A 23,494-nucleotide genomic window follows, 5' to 3' on the forward strand; every position below is an offset into this window, starting at 1 on the left:
GGGTTTGTTTTTTTGGTTTCTCCTCATTGCGCCCCTCGTCCTGTGCCTCCTCTCTCTCGCACGCTGCTGTGCCTGGCGCTCTCGCTTTACACGTTTTTAATGGGTGTCTTCCCAATCAGGCTTTTACTGCAGGAAATTTCAGCACACCACATTGCGTGAGGCGACGAAGAGCTCCATTCTTGGCTGGGCTCAGCACCGTGCCAGGCTGCCTGGAGCTTGCCAGGGAGGAAGGGAGGTGAGGGGGATGGGGTTGTGGTATGGGTCCCGTGCCAACATTACAGCTCTGCAGTTTTTTTTTTCTTCTCTGACAATAGCAAGTGTGACCAAGCCACCAAGAAACCCAAAACGACAGAACAGCAGGGGCGAGCAGACACTTTTCTAGGCTCTCCAGTGTAAAGTCGCTTTCATTTGCGCTGCTGCTCTCCAGGTTTTTGAGGTTTTACAGTGTCTTCAGCTGTGTCAGTGTGAGCAAGGCAGCTTTTTTTCCTCCTTTTGCTCATTTCCGCCCTCTTCCTTCGTCTTATTTCTCATAGTTTGTTTTGTCAGATTTCCAGCACTCTATGTGAGGCCTTTTTTTCACCCTTCACTATCCCATCAGCCCCCTCTCTTTTCTTTTTTCTGCTTTTTTCCCCCCATTCCACTCCCAAAACAGTGCTGTGGTCGAGAAGCGGTTGAATAGGAATAATATTTGCTGTACTTTGCCGCCTTCCTGGTCCTATTCTCCTCTAACAACGAGCCTTATTTTTAGCTGCATGCAGGGTTTGGTCATTTCCTGCGGCTGGACTTTAAAGGAGGTGCTCGTGGTTATGGTGCTTATCCAAGCGGTGTGATCTGTGACTGGTGGTTCATTTAGGCAAAGCTAGATCTGTGTTTAAGACTATTGTTCGTGTCTGAAGTTCGTGCCGGCAGGCAGATCTGGATGTAATATGGAGTGAAAAGTATTAATCACCATCACTACGAAAATATCTCAAGAAGTCTCAAGCTGAAAACAAACTTCACCCACATAAGAGCCATAGTGCAATATGGTGGAGAAGCCATTAGACCACAGCTCCAAAACTAATGAAATTAATTACGGTATTTATTTTGTTTTAACTTTTTTGTCTTTTTTAAACAGACTTAAAAGAAACCAAAACATTTAATCGAGCTCAGGAATAAATTTGCTGGTATTATCGCAGTGCAATCTAATTTAATCTGTAGTGTTTAAATCCATGGCTAGGTCTCTCTAAACAGCTTTATCCCCTCCGGGGGGCTGAGATGGTGCAGTCCTGGACCCCCTTCAGCGCACTGGGAGATTTAAGAGCGGGATGAAAGAAACCTGGGCCAGTCAGCGGTCACCACTCTCTGATTCATCTTTCTGGGAAAGAGCAGAGGGGGAGAAAACCACAGAAAGCTCCCTCCTTCGTTAAAGTTACAATCACACTGACAGGCCAAACAAGACAGCATAGAGAGATGGACTGAGGTCAAAACATGCCCAAGGCAAGCTTGTGAACAAAAATGCTTCTAGCTAATTTTGATTTTGTGCATAGTTGTGTTTAGAAATGTGTCAGACCATAATTCATAATGCAGCACACGTGTAACTTGCATGCTCAGCATTGCCACAAGGGGTGCTATAGCGGTATATTACTGTAGACAGATTTCAGGTCAACAACTATCAAGTTTGCAGTGGATGCGATGAATGTGTCAAGTGGCATATTTGAGTCTTCCTGGGAAGCTGGATTTATGAGTGTGAAGTTGTAATTAACACATCAGGGGCCTAATTTATAAAATACCCATAAGATTGGACTTCCTTGCCTGTTGATGATGGGTGCTTTAGTTTTTCTTAACCACGGAGAGATATTTGTGGGGTTCTGGAGATGTACTTGCACACATCGCACTTGAATTTAAGATGAACTGCAGTTTATAAAGAGAAGTGTATTTAGGAACGTTTGTGAGAATACAGACATTTTATAAATCATTAATAGGAACATTTCAGAAACTGCAGCACATTCACATTTTATTATACGCATGTTTTTAAGTTGTTTAAAGTTCTTTTTTTTTAAGTGTGTTTAAATCACATTAGTCAGAGCAAGTGTTTAATGTACAACTCTTTTCATCCCAAAAAATTTTAAGCAGCAAATAGTCACATATTAGAATGATTTCTGAAGGATTGTGTGACACTGAAGACTGGAGTAATGATGCTGAAAATTCAGCTTTGCATCATAGGAATAAATTACATTTTAAAATATATTACAATAGAAAACAGTTATTTCAAATTGTATTACTGTTTCACAATTGTACTGTTTTTACTGTACTGTTAATCACATAAATGCAGCTTTGGTGAGCATAAGATCAAAAATCATAATGTTTCCAAACTTTTGACAAATACTGCATCTTTTCTACTAAAAATACTTTTTTTTAACTCTGGTTCTACAAAATGATCAATAAGCAATGTGCATCAGGTGTTTCAGATTTTTATTCTATTGTAATTGTACAATACCTTTGTGCATGCAGCAGTTTTATTGTAAAATGAAAAGGAAAATCCTGGGTTTACTGTTAGTTTACCATTTCTTACCACATTGTGGTGGCATTCATGTTTAATTCATAAATTGTATCTGACATGACTTGCATAATGTACAAAAGGTCAAGTCCCTCTTTAGTTTGTCAGCTGGTTCAGTTCATAAAATGTCATGTGGCTTGATTCCCCCCAAAAATTTATATTTATGGGGGTTTAATTGTTTTCATATTAATTGTGAATCGTACCAGAATTTACATGAATCATACCCTAAACTATCTTTTTAAGCAGACTCTAGTGTCTAGTTTCGCTGGTTTATATCAGAGTTCTGAAAAATGCATTGAGACCAACCAAACAAACCAAGCTCTGGCATCAAACAGACTTTGTTACAATACACATAGTGTGAAAGTGCTCTTAACCTCATTGCTCAAGTGTGCCTTTTAAAAATGAGACAGTCCAGAAGTCCTTGAGGTTTAATCTTGCATCCAATCCACTGTGGCTCGTGGAGCTGTTCCACATGATTTCAGATATTATGACATGCAGCCAATAGGGAATGAAATGCTAAACAAACATAAATTTTCATAAAACCTTGTGATTTACAGTGTGATTTCACATGTTAATGAAAGCATTAAAATGATCTACCGAAGGTTTTAGGAATCACATCATTTCAGCTGTGGCCAGAACTGTAACATTTGATCAAATTCTCTTTCTAAACACAACTTGGCACAGTGGATTCTTAGTATCTGGGTCTAAAATCTAATGACTGAGAAAACTTCTCCTGCCAAGTCAAGGCCAAGTCATCTCCAAAACACAGTTAACAGTGGTCTAAACTGTGGCAATGAGAGCTTCATCTCCGAAACCACGGGTTTCCATTTTAAGGTTTACAATAATCCATCTCCATACATATTTCTGCCACAAGGGCAACCAAACTGTATTCCATGAACACGTTCAGCAGAGAGCCTAGTAATCTTATAAAATCTTTTCTCAAAATATATTTCATGGCCCTGTCACATGGCATACCACAGCTTCTCATGGTCTATGTCATATTTTCTTTTACCTTGCATGGCTTTTTTGGTTCATAATTTTCAAGGATGTTGTATCTGCCTAATTAGCTAGCTTCCAAACAGCCAAATGAACTTGGAACACCAGAGTTTATTTCACACACAGTTTTCTGTCCTGTATTTCATATTCAAATAAGAAAATGTGGCAGACCATATTGAAGGACTTATGCCTGTTAAGATAGTTATTAACAAGGATTTGCTACTTGTTTTTGCTAGTCAAAGGCAAGTGGTATTAGTGGGAGGGACATTGTCATTCTAGAGAGCATCTGATTGGTAAATAGTCTGGACACGCCCACAAGTACAAGATGAGACAATAGTGTATCGATGACCACATAGCTATGATGTATGGAAACAAAACAAAATAAAAATATTTTGATCGTGCATGGGGTCATGTGTGGGGTCTGTTACATGTATTTAACCCCCAAGAATTCTTTAAACTTTATAACATAAAGTTTCAAAACAGCCCAGTTTCAGTTCCTATAAAATATTAGAATCTTTCTCTTTAGACAGAAGAGCTGAAATTAAATCTCTGTAAGTGGAGCCCCAGAGGGAGAAAGAGGGGAAGTGAAGGAGAGAGGGAGAGGCAGAAGAGGAAGGATTTTGTCAGGACTTCATAAACATGTACGAGTGGAATAACTATGCCAGGATTAAGACTAAGGAAAACTTTCCAGAGCTGGTTTGGGCCTTGCAGGCAAGCAAGAGAGAGACACACCGGAGCCCCCAGTCCTTGGGTTTACAGTAAGGCCAGCCAAACAATGATGATGCACTACTGAGAAGGTGGACAACTGTTGTGGTGAAAAAGGGATAGAGGGGAAAATCTCTCTCTCTCTCTCTCTCTCTCTCTCTCTCTCTCTCTCTCTCTCTCTATATATATATATATATATATATATATAATGCTTAGGAAAGGATATTTTGACGATCCAAAGCATACACTGATCTTGATAAGATAATCTTAAAAATATCTTCTTTTTTTTTTTTTTTACACATTATATTCAGGTTGAGGAAACTTTAGCGTGATTTCAGCTTGAGGTAAATTAAACACAGACCCTTGGTAGCACATATCCAGTATGAATTATTGCAGAATGAGATAATGGAACAAAAGATGGCAGATCATATCATTCACTTGCTAGGTAAGAGTACAAAATGACAAAAGGTTGGAAAATTGGAAAAAGATGAATTACTGGATTGGAAAAGAAACAGGTATTGAAAAGTACTGAAAAGCAACAGATGCGGAAGGTTCTGCCAAAGGCAATAAAGTCAGCTAAAGGTTAAAAACAATGTGAAATGCTGCTCACAAGCCATTTTACAGTAACACTGTAGTTTAGGGACCAATTCTCACTATTAACTAGTTGCTTATTAGCATGCATATTAGTATATTGGCTGTTTATTAGTACTTATAAAGCACATAAGCCCTACTTTGCATGACCATATTTTAGATCCCTTAATCCTACCCCATATCTAACCTTAACAACTACCTTACTTTTAATAAGCAGCAAATTAGTAGTTTATCGAGGTAAAAGTCATACAGTTAGTTAATAGTGAGAATTGGTCCCCAAACTAATGTGTGACCCATTTTACTTCTGTAATCTGATGCAAGATATTTAATGATTAAGAAAAACAAAAAAAAAAAAAAAACTTAGTGTGGGACTTTGAAAAATGTATGCAGTATTTATGTTTTGTTTATTACTTATCTTGATTTTATGGTATTGGTAGATCATTTCTGCCATATTGAGACATATCTGACTGCAAAAAAACAACAACAATAATAATAATAATAATAATAATAATAAAAACATGTTAATCAGTGTGTACTGATTGGATGGAGACAGATATGAATGCAAGCTTGCAGAAAATTGTAAGAAAGAATCAGGGTTTAAGCAAACTAAATTATTGGAGAAGTCCTGCATTTGTTACCAGAGAGAAGATTTACAAGAAATTATTACATTTAAAAAATAAATAGATAAATAATGCGGGGAATTTTTTTAATGAAATAACATGGATGAAGCATTACGACTAAGATGCATTTAGAAAATGGGTGGAATTACAATTTTATGCAAATGAATGCAACTTATGATAACCATTATCTGTTTAGTGCATTATTTTTTCTAAGCTATTTTTTTTAGTATTACTTAAATGTATTTTTACAAAATACATACTTTTAGAACAAAACCTTTGTTTTCACTTCCTACGGGGGCAGGTTCCCTTATTATGGTGGACAGAAACCCCCATATAATTCACACCCTGACTATACTGTTGAAACGTATAACAGCTGGTGAATCACTTTTCTTCATATGTATGACGAAAGCGTGTTAATGAATAATTGTATGTTTTATACTCCATATATGTGGTCATGTTTTTCCATACAGAGTTGACAGAGGGACTGCGGCAGTTGTGCATGGCATGTTAAGTGAGGACTAAAACAGTGCCAAAAGGACTTAAGCACACCTCCCAATCCATTTCAAGCAGTTTAATCTCGCCAATACATGGCAGAGTGGTCATATTTTCACGAGCTTGCGGTTAATCCGCTGTAGGCGAACAGGAGAGTGAGGCTCGTTCCTCCAGATGACAGTACGATAGTGATGGCTGTTTTTCTTGGCTCTGGTGGCCAGGTTAGCATGCATGAAGCTGATTTAGGCCCTGCCCTCTCCTCCTGGACTTGACGGCTGCCTTCCACACTTGGTGTAAAATACTGTCTGGGGATGTATTTCTGGTATGAAATATGGATGGGAGCCTGTGCATGTGTATTTAGGCAGGGAGAGGTGAGAGAGAGGTCACCATTCACTTTACCACCACAGACTTGGAGGCCGTCCAGTGCAAAAGAGACAGCGGCTTTTTCTCCCTCTCTGATTCTGCTCTGCTTATGGATGATGTGTGGAGATATGAGGCATGAGAAAAGCTCACGCACATGTTTTGAGCGAGAGCTCCGGAGGTATGCTGCCTATGGAAAGCATGAGCGGAATCGGGAATGAGAGACTTGTAACTAGGACAGCTTTTCATTCACCCCCATTAACCAGATTACATTCACCAAAGTGAAAAAATGAGAATAAACCTAGTCCACCAGATAGAATTCGATCTGTGTGTGCAGTGTGCTATAAAGAGCAGAAATTGAGAAAGTGTTGTTTTCAAAGATCAGTTTTCATTGATGGTCCAGCAGTGTTTGAGCACTGAATCATGTCATTTTCAATAAAGTAAACATAAATTGCTTATCTGCTTCTGCTCAACCCCCTTGTCCAAAGGATATGTTCAATTATTCAGAAGCTTTGGGTGGGTAATGTGTAACTGATAACTTGGATGCTATTTATATTTCATTTCAAAAGGACAAATAACACCGCTGACCTCCAGGCCAAACTCAGTCCAGATCATGTGAATTTCTGTAATGATGGAATAAGATTAGATGCTTCTTGTTATTGAAACCAACATGAAACCACCTTTTGGTCGCTTTTAATTCCAAAATGTGAATGAAACAAAAAAAGTAGGATGGGATTTTATCCAGCAGAATTGAGTGGATAGTGAAAACAAGAGCGTCTTGTGATGACATCAATATAGAGAATAATTTTAGGGGTAGATTCTGATAAAAAAAAAAAAAATAGAATAATTTTATTTCTTTGCAATGACATGCACCGATGAACTGTGCACAAAAAGGTCAGGGACATAAATTAGGGTCAATGATGACTTTAAGGTAATCCTGGTACAGAAAGTCAGAAAGTTACATATATGAAGTATGAAATCAAAATAATGACCAGATGAAAGAAACCAATTTGTAATCATATTTACTTACTTCATGGAATACACTCAAAATTTTATTAATAATATTAAGACAATGAAGCATTCACAAAGCACCAAGAGTGACATCTACAAGTGCATTGGCTGTGACAATGAACAGGCTATGCAAAGAAAACAAAACAGAGTACAAGAAAATATTCAGAAGTCAAACAAAACACAAACTAAAATGTGAACATCATTGTTTTCTAAAAAACACCTCTCAGATATTAGTTAATAATATGAGAAGAAGATCGAAGGGAACAGCGAACAATATTTGGTGATACTGTATTATTAGAGATCAGTTAGTCTGTGGCTGGTTAGCTGAGAAGGCTGTTGCGATTGGTCAGAAGGTATAAGGCGGTCGAGGAGGCAGAATGACAACCATTAGCCTCCATCATCGTCAAGCCCTGTCACCACAGCGCCCACATACATACTGCTACAAGCGTGCACATATAGCATTAAAGTGACATAAGATTGCAACCATGGTTACATCACACTCAATGTGTATTAGAGATTCAATTTATGTAAAAAATAACAATTCGTTAAATGCTACTCTGCTTGCATAAAACTATTATTCAACTCCTTTCACATCATATTTTGGCACCAAATTCGAAAAGATCAAAGGCCTCATTTAAAAAAAGCCATGTAAGTTCAGATTGAATCCTAAAGTCCATGGATTTGATCCTGTGTAGGAACAAATTGGGATTTACAAAGGCTAAAACTGTCACGGCAGTGTTTTTATATATAAACCAAGTAAAAAGCATGTTTGCTGACTAAGTCGTCTGAAGACTTTTAAGTGTAAAATGACTAAATTAATAAATAAATGACAAAATATATAGGAAAATCCACATATTTTGCAATGGCTATGGGCAGAAACCTGACAACAACTTTTTGTTATCATCTCCTTTTCAATATTCAGCAATGATCTTGCTTTCGCATTAAGGATGGTTTTATGCATGTTTCATAAATGAGGCCCAAGAACTTTACACATTGACACTAAAGTAGAGCTAAAAGAGTTATGATCTAAACAGAAGGATTAGTAAGTTCAAGATCAGTTGCTGCCCTGCCACAGTCTGTAGCATAAAGTCCACTCTATAATTCACTAGTACATCCCAACATTTAACATTTATGGGTACATTTGAATATGCGTGCATGTATGAAGCAGTTTTTTCACCGGCTAGCTTGCAGGCATGGTCTACTTGACAAGGTCATATGGTCAGTATGTGCTACGGTGGCTGACATAAGAAATTTCCCATGGGGAAAAAGGGCAAAAAGAACATCAGACTCCTCCATATAGAGAAGCGGTTTCAAAATGATCAAGTTGTTAATCATGAAGACAAGGACAAAGCATCCTCAGGCCATAAGCACAAGACACAGCTCACAGAAGTCTCAAAACAAGACCCCTCACTGGAATCTTTGTTGACTTCTGCAGTCCCACTGTTACTATTTTATCTGCACTATTTTGAATGCAATAAACCAGGCTTGAGTTACTGAAGAACACTGTGTTGGATTAGTTTGGTGTGTTACACTTCCCTCATAACACTTTCTCTAAACTATTAACAAAAAAACGACTGCGGTTTCAAACCAAGCCCCATTCCTTGCAGGACTCAGTGTTTCTCAATGGAGCACTGTGTGTGTTAGCCTCTTGCTAATGCTAACTTTAGCTAGTATCCAGACTAAACAAACAACACGCTCACTGCTTTCAGCACTACATACCCAAGAAAGAGGGTGATGCTGAGGATGTGGTCAGACCTGGGAGGAAGAGGAAAAATTAGAGCAAAAAGTACCTCTCTTCTCTATTTTCACAGCACCCATCAAGAAACACAGAATGGTCCTTTTAGCAGGTGGTAAATTTAGAGGCTAGCATATTAAATTTAGCCTGTGATTAGTGCCTGTAAGTCAGGGCAGGGTGTAATTCTGCCAGGAGAGACTCGCTCACTGTGCAGTGCCATACAAAGTCCCAAATGACTGCATGAGTTTGCCTCAGTGTTTAAAAACATCCAAAGGATTTGGTGAGGACCAGGCTATCGCTAAGCGTTTAACAGCCCTCGAATCAACACCCTTGAAAATGAAGCTTTCTGTCATAAATGCAGTGGGTTACATCATTTGAACTCATTCCTGAAATGGGAAAGAGCATCACGAATTTCTGCTGAACGCCTTCAGCATCGTTGAGAATTTACAATAGGGAAAAATTTCCTCAGATTAGCGTTATGAGCATTTCTTTATAAAAAGGTACTGTGGTGGTACCAGATTATAGCCACACCATTGTATTTTGCCACATACTATTATACTTCACAGAACGTCATAGAATACCATAGAAGAACTATGGTACATGTTCTGAAAAAAAACATGGCACTGTGATGGTACATGTCCAAATTCCTTTGAATTACCATGTTACCATATCCTAATAAACATGGTAACACCATGTTACTTTTTTGACATTGACTTGCCACAAAAACTGGGAAACAACAGTTGTCAAATTTAAATATTATAAGCTTGTCTTAGCTGGTTTAGGCTAAGCCGGTCTTCAATTGGGCAGTCTGGTCTCCTAGCATGACCAACTGAAAAGTGTCTAAACCTTAGGAGACCTACTAAAACCAGGTTGGTTTTAGACGTTTTTTCTTTAAGTATGGCTCGGGGAGAGGCTGTTAAACTGATAGCTGCGACCAAGTGCTCATATTTTGTATATAAATTCAATGAAAGGTATATTATTCTCAAAGTTGAAGTCTTGAAAGCAGATGACATCATCTGACGTGTACCACTACACAGTTGACATAAAATGAGCCTGTATACAGAGCATACAGTGTGCAGGGTGGAAGAAATTTTAAGATGGTTGTTTTGAGTATTTATTCAGGTCATTCAAGTGGAAAAATAGAGTAGAAAAAAAAGTTCTAAAATTAACAAAATGCCTTCCTTTAAGTGACACCTGAGGCGTATTCTGAAAGAGTTTAATTGTGGATTTAATTGCAGTTCAAATAAATGGCTTCAAAATGGGTGCTACTCTGCCAGCAAACTGGACACTATAATTAACTCATTGAACTCAATATAAATAATCAAGAGGCATGGTGGAAGATTTCTCATTCACAATAACAACCTAAAGATGCACATCTTTGGTCGCTGATCCTCAAACACCCAAATGCAACCAATTGTACCAATTGTAATGCTGAACATCTGATATTAAATATATATTAGTATGATTTTGTTGGCTTTATTTGAATTTTTGGGTAAGACCAAGCACATCAAAAGTATAGAGTTTTGTAACTATATTTTACAGTGTTCAGGGAATTTCAATCACTAGTGCATACAATTATGATGAGGGAAGCATAGCTGCGTGCTTCATAATGAATAAAAGTGCAACATTATCAAGTGGAACCAACCAAACTTTATAACATAACTGGACATTAATCCAATAAACATTAAATATATACGCGGTGATGGCATCTGTCTGTGTTCCAACAATATCTCAAGTGAAAACAATCTTAAGAGGTATCTACACAAGTTTTACAGAGGACTTTCTCGGTCCACTTTCAGCTGTTGCGTATATAACCATGTTAGCTAAAATATAGCCTCGAGGACATATGCACAGGCAAGGTAAGAGACACTTGACACTAACATAAATTTTGGGTGACTCGTGCTAAGAATATGGGGTAAATTGACATTCTATGAATAAGGTCCATAAAAAAACCACACAGACAATGTTATCGGTTTATATGCATGTACTTGAGTCTATAAGTCATTGTGCGGTACACAAACAACAATTAAAGTGCCATATGTCATTTTAGACTGTCGCTGATAAAAACAGAAAATAGTAAAATAGATTGTTTAAAACAAGGATTATGCTGGAATATGACACTACAAGAGAGCCTAGTTTTAAATAATCTGTCCCCTCTATCATATGGCACACTGCGCTCCCGCCTCCCCGCAATTATTTCATGCCTTTCACTTCTGTCTGCCTCAATTTTAAAAATAAAGCATGCTTAGTGCTGAGAGTGCTGTGTATCTGTGATCCTGTCCATGTACACATGGCTTAACAAGTGCTGCCTCAGAGAACTTGATAGTTGTAGGAGATCACTGTAAGGTATCTTGAAGGTATTGTTGATAAATTAGTCATGACTTAGCAAATAGGCATACAGTTAACATGACTAGATATTTAACATTAAATTTTAGAGAGTATCAGATAATCAAGTATGAAGACACCCAAGATTACTTGAATATATTTTATCACTGGACTAAGCTTCTGTAGATGTCATCCATTTGCCTGGAAAAAATAGGCTAGTTAATGTGACAACACTCAGTTTCACTGCTCAAAATAGTGTAAAACACTAGAAGATAGAATGCAGGGGGCATGTGGGCAGGCTAGTAGAGAGCCAAAGGATTTAAGGTCATAAGATAAAAGAGCAGAGAGAATAAGTCCATCTCATTCCCACCATGCTTGACAATTCAGCAAATAAGCTAGCTTGACAGAATGTACTGCACTGAAACATGTATGGATTCCATGCGTAGTATTAACCAATAAAAAATAAAAAAACTGCTGGAAGTTCATAACATCCTCTGTTGCCGTGTGTCTAAAGCCAGCTGTATGTTGGATAATATGAGCCACATACTCTGGCGGCTAAGCTCTTGCCCACACTTCTGCCTCTCTCGTTTGCAGAGCCAGACCTCATTTGACCTTGAGTGGTGGCTCTCTCTCTAGCCAGCGCACACGGACTTTCTGTTTGTAGTGATACTCCTTCAGGAAGTCCTGCATGGTTGGAGGTAGTGGCAGGGCACCAATGCCATCATAGGTGGTGTGTCTGCAGATGGCGGCTCGTGCCAGGTGCTGAAGGCTGAAAGGGAAAGTCCGGTGTAAGGGAGAAGTAAGCAGGGGCTCAAAGAACATACAGGCACTAGGGTCTTTATAGTGCTCCAGCAGGCCTGTTACTGTGGAAGAGTGGAAGACACAGGGGTCATGCGCATCAAAGCTAAAGTTGTGATTCCATTGTTCAATGCGTGCATGCAATGAACGATTGTAGCGTCGAAAACTAACAGAAAACAAGTAGTCCTCCTGTGCAGAATCACGTAACAGGAAGGTGCCCTCTGGTCGTCTGTCCAGCAGTGCTTCTGCTTGGTACCGGTCCATCACCCCCCAATAACAAGGAAGAGCAGTTATGGCCTGTAAGTCAGGCACCAAACAATGGATATAGTCAATCTGTGTGTGGACCTTCCAAGGCCCGGGTTGTCTGGAGCAGTGTGTGTCCCCAGAAGCATGCCTCTGCTTGGTCTTTCGTGTCTGTAAGCAAAGAGTAGTTGAGTCTTCCTCAGAGTCACAGTCAACAGTGTGGGATGACACTGCCATACTTGCTGAAACCTGTGCGACAATACCTGATACCCCCCCAGAAATGGCGGAGACTGTTCCCAGACTTCTGCCCTCCCCAAGGCCTTCTCCAACACCAGGAGCCATCTTTGGTCCCAGTTTATAGAGGGAAGAGTTCTGTGAAGTTGCCTCCAGCGTATGGATCTGCGCATTTGGAGGGGGATCCACTCCTTCCTCTATGCTAAGTCTACGCCGTTCACGCAGCCTCTCCTCCTCATCTTCAGGGGATGGATGCGCTAAATCAAACACATCCAAAAGAGCAGTTGAGGAATGAGGGCTGACTGGCGCTGTATGTTGCTTAATTAGGTGCCACTTGTTGGCCAGATCTGAACCGGGTGGGAAAGGGCATGTTTCAAGCATCAGTTCAGTGAGGTGGATCTTACGTTTGGAGGACACTTGGCCTTTGGCTGACTGAGAGTGGCGATGTGTGGGGAGTGGAAGGCACAAGCCTACAGTGTCCTGAAGTCGCTGTCGTAGAGAACGGGTACTAAGGCTGCACCCACTGCTGCCAGCTCCTACAGAATCATTCATCTCTTGGATAGTGCTAACTCCATATCGACGCTCCCTCCTGGCTGTACTTCCTCTTGAGTGTCCTGTTCGCCTGTCAGCCTCAAGTGAACTTTGTGTTTTAGTTGAGCAAGAATGCTTTTTTTTACCTCCCCATGGAGCATGACGTGAATAGGAGTCCCTACGGATAAGTGGACCCATCAGTGCATCCTCGCTTTCTTTGTCAATGGAGATTTCTACTATCTGGGGAATGTCTGCCACACAGTTATGGCCTCTGCGTCCTCCAGTAACCAGTGGGAGGAGTGACAATGTTCGTGAGGGTGTGGAAGACCTAGTTTCATAGGGTTCTGCATGTGCTCCCATACCCAAGTCTACCACACAGTGGACGCAATCAAAATCCTGGTTACACAGATGGGACTCTGAGCCATCGTTGTGGAAGAGGGCTTGGCATCGATTCCTGAGGTTACCCCACATCTTGCCCACTTTCTCCATACAATGGAGACAACTACCTATCAGAAAAACAAAGAATTATCAATTAAAATCTTGTTGCAGTTCATAAATCAGAGACTTGTGATATTATCTTGGTGTACACTGGACAGGAGATGTTAGATGTTAACAAGTTATTTCAAACTTTAAGATGTAAGATATGTTAGACAGATAAATCAGCACAAAATCATGGTCAGTTTGTAAGCACAAATAATGTGTGCATCATTTTATACACAAAGAGCATGTATATGTTGGGTGAATGCAGGAGCGGTACAGTTGCCAGGCAGACATGCATCGACACAAGGCCACGGCTATAAATGAACTGAGGGATCTGCTCCCAGCTGATCTGCTGGTATGTACTGTATTACTGAGCCAGTCTGGACCTGACCAAGAACTTTCACTGTCATGGCAATAGACACACACACACACACTCTCATATATATATATATATATACACTCAAATGCACAATAGACAGAGGTAAAGTAGTATGGATTGGGGGAGCACAGACAAAGAACATGCAGACAGACAAAAAAGGTCTGTCTGAGGGGTGGTTCCTTTTCCCTTTTTCAGGAAGAAAAAGTGCTGATCTTGTTTAAAACACTGTGGTTGTACTGCACAAGTTATGCTAAATTGAGGCCACCGGCAGATCACCCTCTGATCTCCCCATTATAAGAGAAGACCAAACGTATCATCTTCACAGAGCAAAATATATGGTTGACTACTCTAATGCCAAGATAATACATATGAATTAAAAGAAGAACTTAATATTTGAACTAGGGCTGCTCGATTATGGCAAAAATCATAATCACGATTATTTAACACGATTACGAGGGGGCCATATGACCAAAACTTTATATGAGTGATTTAAAGATAGTGATAAAAATGAAATATGTATTTCCTGTAAATAAGGTTGCTATGACATCTACATTGTAGAGACCAGAGGAATTTCAAGCAAACAAAAAGTCCTCAAAATTATTGAAAATAATTAAATTGTCAGTAATAAAAAAGCAAAGGACAAATCCAATAGAATAAAAAGATACAAATGAAACAAAATGAACTTCAAATACCTCCTTTCCCAAAATTAAGATGGACCAAAAACCAACAGGACTAATGTACAAACAACTGCAGTGCCTACAATATAGATTATCAAAACTATCATGTATTGTGTTTCATCATATTCTATTCTTTACATATTATAAAGACACCAAATATCTAACACTGTGTTCCAACAATCCCATATTATATGATTGGCAAATTGTTAGATGGACCTCAACTATTTAGTACATGTAGCCTTTTTGAATTTATAAATTACTGTAAATATGCCAAGAAAGTTACATAAGACTGAAGAAACACTGACACACAGAGAGATAGCACCAATGCTCTAAGCTACCCAACTGGCCCTTCGCAAAGACCCGCCCCCCTCTTAGTTACTGTTGCTATGTCCAACAAGCCATGCCTCTTTCACGCCACACATCATGTTCTCACACAGTGAAAAATGCACAGAGGAGCAAAGAAGACACTGACAACTCACCGATAGACAAGACAGAGTTAGTTACTTCTGGTATGAAACAAAGTCTCAGCTTTCAAATTTTGTCAATTTTAAGAAAATCAAACAATAAATACAGTTTTGTGGCTCTTTAATGTGTTGTGACAGATCAACGTAGTGCCTCGGTTCAAGCAACACGTGAACCGATCTTTTCATATTTTCTAGTTAAAGCTCAAAAAACACATGATCATCAGAAGATATCTTGTTTCAACCACGGAAAGACGTCAATACACCATTTTTCAAATTTAAATCCGCCGAAGTTAGTCTAATCTCCTGTCTGGATGTTTGTCTGACAAAATGGCGAATTCAGCGTTATGATTGGTTAGATCGCCTGTCAACCAAGCTCCCTGTGAATAACCAATTATCCAGTTTCACTCCAGCAACAATTCTAAAGGTTTCATTAAATGTTTAAGTGCTGAGAAGTTGATCTTTGGCAAATACATGCACTTTAAATCAACAATTTCACATTTACTGTAGCTGATCACAAGCCAAATAATAACATTGCACCTGCAAAGTAATGTTCACATAACACTAAAAAAATGATGTGATGAGACCTGGATTCTTTTATTTCACATGCTCTTTTTTTTTTCTAACTCTGCCCTTTCAGCCTCCAAATACATTTCTAATGTACTGCAATATCAGATGCATCGGCCTTGTTGTTTTTCCATGGGAGTTGGCATAATTTTTTCCTTGACTATGCAGATCACTTTCACAAAAAACAAACAGCTTTGGCTTCCAAGAATAAATGCACAGAGAGGGTATTCTCTACAAAATGGTCCTGGGACAACAAAAGTGATATATCTTTCTGAAGAACATTTCTGAGAATGACTTTCTTCACAGACATTAGTTGAAAGGATCGTTCACTCAAAAAATTTAAATTTGTAATCATTTACTCACATTTGTGTTGTTTAATTTTCTTTCTTTCTCTGTATTATTTTCTTTCTTCCATGAAACAAAGGAGATATCAGCCAAATGTCCATGCAATAAAAGCTAATGCAAATAAATGACAGTGATGAGATTTCTGCAACCAAAAATTTTCAGCCGCAGCAGCAAAAACATGAATTTTTGGAATTAAATGAAGTTTTGGAGGGCCGAAACCACTGACCAAAACAGTGACGTTTAATTAACACTTCTCCATTTTGACTGTGTCTGCATCTGTTTCAAAAAGATTTTAAGCTATAACAAGCTTTGTTTTTAATGGCTATATGTCAGATTTGTCCAGCTGAAATATCAAGAGCAGCTCATGGCTGAAGAACTTTACTATAACTGTTTTAATTTATCATCTGAGAACATAACACCTTGAATAGCATGCTGAGTTTGATTACCCATCACTCAAATTTAATGACCCCAACTTTATTACCCAAACATAATCCACATGACTTCAGTCCAACAATTAAAGTCTTATGAAACGAAAAGCTGCATGTCTGTAAGAAATAAATCCATCAAGACATTTTTTACTTTAAACCATCAATTCTGGTCAAAGAGTCCTCTATCCATAATATTGCTTTCTCCAGTGAAAAAGTGATCTTGTCTGAATTAGCAGAGAAATATGCACCAATCAAGCAAAGTTCAAAACAAATATGTATGTAGATTTTGATGTGAGATGACAATAGTGTATGAACTTTTTTACTGACTTTTGGCCAAAAACAACAATTTCAAGTTAAAATGCGTTAATGTTTAAATTGTTTCTTAAAAACATCCAGCTTTTCGCTTAATAATAATTAATGGACTGGAGTGGTGTGGATTATTTGTGGATACTTGTGAGGTTTTTAATCAGCTGTTCGGACTCTCATTCTGATGGCACCCATTCACTGCATTGTTTGAAAAGCAATTCTGTTGGGATGAAGAAACAAACTCACCTACATCTTAGATGGCCTGAAAGGGACTACATTTTCAGCAAAATTTCAATTTTTTTGGTTGAACACCCAACAGACACACTACATGTAAATGCAACCTCCTTCCCTGCTTTATGCGAGTGTAGAGATGAGGCATTCTGAGAACAGTTTGATAACTCTCACTTCTGTGACTATGCATGTCGTGTAGAAGTTCTCTTCAGAAGACTAGAGAGTCAAATAGGGACAGTCTGTCTTTTCTTTAAAAACTGCTCTGATCCAGCGCTCTCTCTCAGATGAGAAAATACAGAAAAGCATGAGAGTTCCCGAAAATTAACAAGGCCAGAGCTCAAGCACAGACCAGCAGTTTGGGATATGAAACTCCTCTTGTGCGGCACAAAGGCACTTCAATTTGGCAGTGTGGGTCATGAGTGTGTGGATGAAGTGCCAGTTTGAATGAGTGTTATGAGCTCAGCAGCTCATCTACCTCTGCCCTGTGTACTCCTTACTCATTAGTCTGATCACAGCATTCTAAAGAAGAGACCGAAAATAAGCTTGCATTGATTATTTATGCTAATGTTACCTTGAAAATAATACATCATACATGGATTACTTGAATGTATTGCAATGTGTGGGAAGAGCTAGGAAACAGTGCGTGTGAGCAAGATTGAGAAAAGGAAAAAAAGAGTGTTTAACTAAAGACATGACAACACAAAGAAACTGTATATTATAATCATAAAACTGACCAGTGACCGTAAATATCTTGCATTACAAAATGCAGTCCAACTGTCTTAATAAATTTGATGTTTGCTCTAAACCAGGGGTTTTCAAAGTGTGGGGCGCACCTCCCCAGGGGGGGCGCCAGAGCATGTCAGGGGAGGCGCGGGGAAAATTTATAAATTAAAAATATAATTGAATTTAATAAGTATTTTTTTATTATATTTAAAGGTTTTTGTATATAATACTAAATACTAAAAAAATAAAAAGTCAAAATATGAGAAACATTTTTCACCCAGAAAGCCATAGCTGTGAATTCGCTGCTGTTTGGCAAGCCCATCAATACAGGTATATGCCTATTAATAAAATGGAGCGGCTTCTGAGACCCCCGATTCAAAGCCTTCAACTTCAGGGTTTAAACCCAAAAGACGACAATATGATGATCAGTATTTGAGTTTAGGATTTACGTGGACAGGACCAGCTGATGAACCACGACCTTTATGTGTGGTTTGTCAAGATATTTTGGCTAATGACAGCATGAGACCCGCAAAACTTCGGCGACACCTTGAAACCAAGCATGTTGAGGTGGCAGGAAAACCTCCAGAATTTTTCCAGAGAAAACTTCAAACCTTTCAAGGTCAGAAAAAAATTGTGGAAGATTTTGTCAAGTTAAATGGAAAGGCCATTGAAACTTCATAATGCGTTGCATTGCGTATTGCCAAGGCAGGCAAAGCACATACACCTGGAGAGACGTTAATTCTGCCGGCAGCAAAAGACCTGTGTTCCGTGATGCTAGGAGAGGCAGCGGCTTCTAAGCTCGATTCTGTTCCACTCTCTGACAACACAATAAGTCGGCACATCTCAGACATGGCACAGGATGTGAAGGAGCAAGTGTTAGAAAGTGTCAGAAACAGCCCATTTTTTGCACTCCAGATCGACGAATCCACCTGTGCTCAGCTGTTAACATATGTGCGGTACGTGAAAAACATGAACATTCAAGAAGAGTTTCTATTTAGTAGTCCTTTGCCTATCCACACAACAGGTGAACACATTTTCAACAAATTGAACAAATTTGTGAGAAAGAACGATATAGACTGGGAACGCTGCTGTGGCATATGCAGTGATGGGGCAAAATCAATGACAGGCCTCCACAGTGGTCTCATATCGAGGGTTAAAGAGGTAGCTCCGAGAGCCGTGTGGACCCACTGCAAAATCCACAGACAAGCCTTAGCTACCAAGAAGATGCCAAATGATCTTCAGAGTGTCCTCGACGAAGCTGTGAAAATTGTCAACCTTATAAAAGCACGACCTCTAAATGCTCGTCTTTTCCACATTTTATGCAATGAATTGGGTGAGCATTACAAACAGCTGCTTCTGAACACCGAAGTCCGCTGGCTGTCTCGGGGCAGAGTTCTATCACGACTTTTTAATTTGCGTGAGGAAGTTCTACTTTTTCTGTCCAATGTTCAATCACCACTGACGCAGGCACATGAGTGATTCGAGCTGGATCGCAAGGTTGGCTTATTTGTCTGACATATTTGAACGCCTCTACATACTTAATACATCATTGCAGGGCAGCGACTGTAATGTGTTTTCGGCATTTGAGCAAGTGTCCTCGTTCCAGAGAAAGCTGGATCTATGGGCCACTCGTGTGGAGAAAGGATGCTTGGACATGTTTCCTACACTGGCTGACTTCATGCAAGAGGCAGGGCCGACAGTGTTTCCTATTCAGCCTTTGGTTGCTGAACACCTAAAGGGTCTGTGTCAGCAATTCACACACTATTTTTCCATCGAGACAATCCAGGACAAGTGGATTCGCAATCCATTCAAGTTCAAGCCAGCAGAAAGTGACGCACTGTCTATACAAGACGAAGAGGCTTTGATTGATCTGACTAGTAATCATGAACTGAAGCAAATGATTACACACTCTTCCATTGGACATTTCTGGCTCACTGTTCAAAATGAATTTCCTGAACTTACACAAAGGGCACTGAGGAAAATTTTACCATTCGTTTCGATGTATTTGTGCGAATCAGGATTTTCTGTTCTGACATTAATCAAGAACAAATATCGTTCACTTCTTCAAGTGGAGGATGACCTTTGTCTGTTTCTAACGTCACTGCAACCACAAATTAGTCTTCTCTGCGCAGTGAGGAAACAAATGCATACCACTCACTAAGGTAAGGATATAATTATGTAAGCATATTAATCAGTAGTCAAGATGTTTAAATTTTGCCATTGTTTAAATTTCTTTCCACACTCTCTGTTACAGATCATCTGACTGTTTTGACTGGGGTGGACAGTTCTTACAATTTTAAATTGCTAAAATAAAATCCATCATTGTTTTTGCTTCATTATTCTTAGTTTTAAAAACGTTATATTAACCTACTTGTTATTACTCTAAAAATAACTGCACTTTTCATGTTAACACAAATGATGATAAAAGTGAGTTAACAGTCTGACATTGTTCTGTGTGTGTGTGTGTGTGTGTGTGTGTGTGTGTGTGGTGGGGGCACCATTGGGTAAGTTGTGTCAAAAGGGAGGCTCACCGTCTTAGACTTTGAAAACCACTGCTCTAAACTGAAAAAAGATAAATGTGCAGGGTGCAAAATAATTACGTTTCAAATTCAAATACTGAAAACGTAATAGGTAGCCTTGCAACTTTAAGCTATTTGAAGGAACACTATCCAAATTTAAACTACTACAGTTTAAGCAATAAAATAAAAACTGTTCACAGCATAATAATATTTTGTATATCAACTATAAGGACCTCCTGAAGAAGAAGCTAAACTACACCTAAGTGCTTCACCCTAAAGAGAAAAACTGGACGAAGTTAGAATACTGCTGTTAAGCAGCCTCATATTAAACCCAGAAAATATCCTCTGCAATTTCTCTCAGTTTGACACGCCTATTCTCATGGGGTCCAGATGAGTGGTCTGGCTTTTGGACAACATTAAGGGGCGGAAGTGTGTTTTCTTTCGAAAGGAGAAAAAAAAAGTAAAGAAAAGTTATTTGTGGAGCATTACTTTCAGAGACAAAGACATGGGTCGATTCACGGCAACAGCAAATCCTGCAACGTAACTTTACTAATTGAAATAACTAAAATGATTCTGAGTGTCAAACAACTGGGCAAAGGTACATTTTCAAAAATCGGTCATTTAAAAACTCACATGACAACCCGATTGCTAAGGTGACTACATGGATTATTTGTATTTAAAAAAAAAAATAATCCTCCACAACGACCATTTAAAATGAATGCAAAAGGATGTGGGGAAAGTCTAAGACACACACTTTCCCTCACGCATAATTTTCAACAACATCTTGACGGTGGACACGTTTTAACGACCCCTAACTAGGACCCAAGAGATATCAGTTAGCTACAAACAACATGCAGCTGACGATGATAAGCGAACCTTCTGACTGCAGATTCAGTAACTAATAAATGTTTGTATTTTCGTGCGAAGACATCGTTCGAGCATGTAATCGCTAACGCTGTAACGTTACATACAGTATTGTATATTCGTCCTTCAGTGCGTATCCACAAAATACCGTAATCCATTCCGTAACAACGCTCATATTACGGAACGCAGGAGGATGCGTAACACTCAGTATCAGACGTGAGTTATGTTTTTGGTGAATTCAATCTCTTTTAAGAGTGTTTTAAGTGACGCGCAGGTATCGAGCGAGTGAGCAACGTGGAGAGGAGCGAGCGAGCGAGAGAGAGAGAGAGAGAGAGAGAGAGAGAGAGAGAGAGAGAGAGAGAGAGAGAGAGAGAGAGAGACATACGGGAGGATGTTGGAATGTTACATTGTAACATTCATCGAGGGGAAACATGCAAATCCAGCGGTGACATCACTCGCGTTCCGTTACATTAAATCGCACATAAAAGCGGCTAGAAATAAAACGTGTTAAAATCCGCAAAGCATGGCGCATTGCAATCCAGAGAGCGGATAACGCACACTGCCGTACCTACCCCTTTTATTTGTGAATATTACTTCGCAGCCGTCTTTTGTCTGAAGGTTGTTAAAGCTGTTAGACTCGCTACTGTCCCGAATACGCTCAGTCCTGGCGAATAAATCACGAGCGAGGGAGCAGAAGTGCTCATTCCTGAGGTCGGCTTTCATAAAACAGGAGAGCAACTGAATCCCACATCGTTCTGGTCGGTTGGAATGGCAGCATAATCCAAGGCCAGATCTCCGCTCCACCAAACCCGTACTTCTGCTGGACAAACCTAGCAAAGGCGTGAGGAGGAGGCCGACGGCGCGAGCTCGCAGGCGGGTTCAGACTGTAGGGAGACGCAGGACGAGAACGCACTTCCGACGGATGGGGAGTGACGAGCGTGGTGGCCAACCAGTGAGATTGCAGATTGGAAGAGCGTTGCCTCGGTTGCCACCCTGAAAACGTGGAGACTCGAGATAATGCATGAGTGCCGAGGGATGAATGATTAATGATTATAGTCAATCAGACAGAGTAGCCATCTGTTGCCTTTAACAGCTCAGTGTGTGTGTGTGTGTGTGTGTGTGTGTGTGTGTGTGTGTGTGTATTGCTTATCAATAGGAGAGTTTATCCATAATGTCATTAGATCTCTCACAAATAATAATTACTGATGTGTGTGTGTATATATATATAATATATTGTGTGTGTGTGTGTGTGTGTGTGTGTGTGTGTGTGTGTCAAAAGGTGTGGATTTTTTCTTTCTTTTGGATATTTAAGATACATAAAGTCCTAACTAATAAGAAAACAAATTTATCCCAAATAAAATAATAATAATTTCCAAAGCAGAATGCTGTGTAACATACTAAAATTAATTTAAGATGTGTATGAACATATAGTGGACATGGCAAAACGATAAATGTATATCCACTGTTGGATGTTAAACTACATTGCAAAACAACAAAAAACTGCTGGTAATTTTCTACCAGAACATATCCAGTGATTTTACAGACATTTCTGTTGACCGAGAAAAAACCCCAAAACAAAACAAAAAAAAAAACAAGTGGTGCAAAATTCAAATAGTAATAATAAAACAAGTGGCTTCTGTAAACATCTGCTGCTGGAGTTTTTCTCAGTACAAATATTACTTTTTTTCCTTACTGTGTAGAGGGCAAACATTGTGTTTAAAGTGACACTAAATATCCAGCGGTTCAAAAATGTTCACAAATGTAGGCCTAGTGTATTTATTAGACAATATACAGTATTCTGATCCACATATGGAAATGTTATGAGTTTTTTTTTTTTTTTTTTTTTTTTTTTTTTTACATAATCCAAACTGATACATATGATTCTGGTCATGGGGTTTAAGTTTGTTCAGAACGACCTTTCATGTGTCTATTTATGTCCAAACAAAGAAGCATTGTCCGCAGAGGTCTGATTTCCACTATTGGCAGTTGCCAACAGCGATTTCTAATGCACTAATTCTAAATATATGAACATAGACACTGGCATATTGGGGGTGGAATGAAGTACGCTCAAAAAGCCCTAAATGGCCACTTCTATTCTTGCAACACAGAGCCTACACACTCATAAACCCTTCACTATCAGCGTCTCAAAGGGGCATTCATTTTCCTCCTGCTGGTGATGTCATCATTTAGAGTCACACCACATGCTAGACTTATGTGAGGCTATATAGTGTGAGCTAGAACATCTTTGACTAATGTCATTGCAGGCTGAGAATCAGCCTCAGGGGAAAGTCCTGATGTTGAAACAACATCACCATTCATCCTCCAGCAGACATCACT

At 39.2% G+C, this 23,494-nt stretch overlaps 1 protein-coding gene across 1 annotated transcript; it reads right to left on the reverse strand.

Moving 5' to 3' along the window:
- Positions 1-7,306: 7,306 nt before the first annotated feature.
- LOC109073051 (suppressor of cytokine signaling 5-like) lies at positions 7,307-22,202 on the reverse strand. The gene is made up of 2 exons (XM_042768514.1): positions 21,730-22,202; positions 7,307-13,683 (listed from the first exon to the last, which is right to left on the reverse strand). The coding sequence occupies exons 1-2, from the start codon at positions 21,878-21,880 to the stop codon at positions 11,975-11,977; spliced, it is 1,860 nt and encodes a 619-aa protein (XP_042624448.1). The 5' UTR covers positions 21,881-22,202; the 3' UTR covers positions 7,307-11,974.
- Positions 22,203-23,494: the final 1,292 nt, after the last annotated feature.

Source organism: Cyprinus carpio, chromosome A13, assembly GCF_018340385.1.
Source record: "Cyprinus carpio isolate SPL01 chromosome A13, ASM1834038v1, whole genome shotgun sequence".
NCBI classification, from domain to species: Eukaryota; Metazoa; Chordata; class Actinopteri; order Cypriniformes; family Cyprinidae; genus Cyprinus; species Cyprinus carpio.

Coding starts and splice junctions, on each gene's coding strand:
- LOC109073051 (XM_042768514.1), bottom strand. CDS start 21,880: ATGAAAGCCGACCTCAGGAATGAGCACTTCTGCTCCCTCGCTCGTGAT. Junction 13,684..21,729: donor AATATTCACAAATAAAAGGG/GTAGGTACGGCA, acceptor TTTTTCTGATAG/GTAGTTGTCTCCATTGTATG.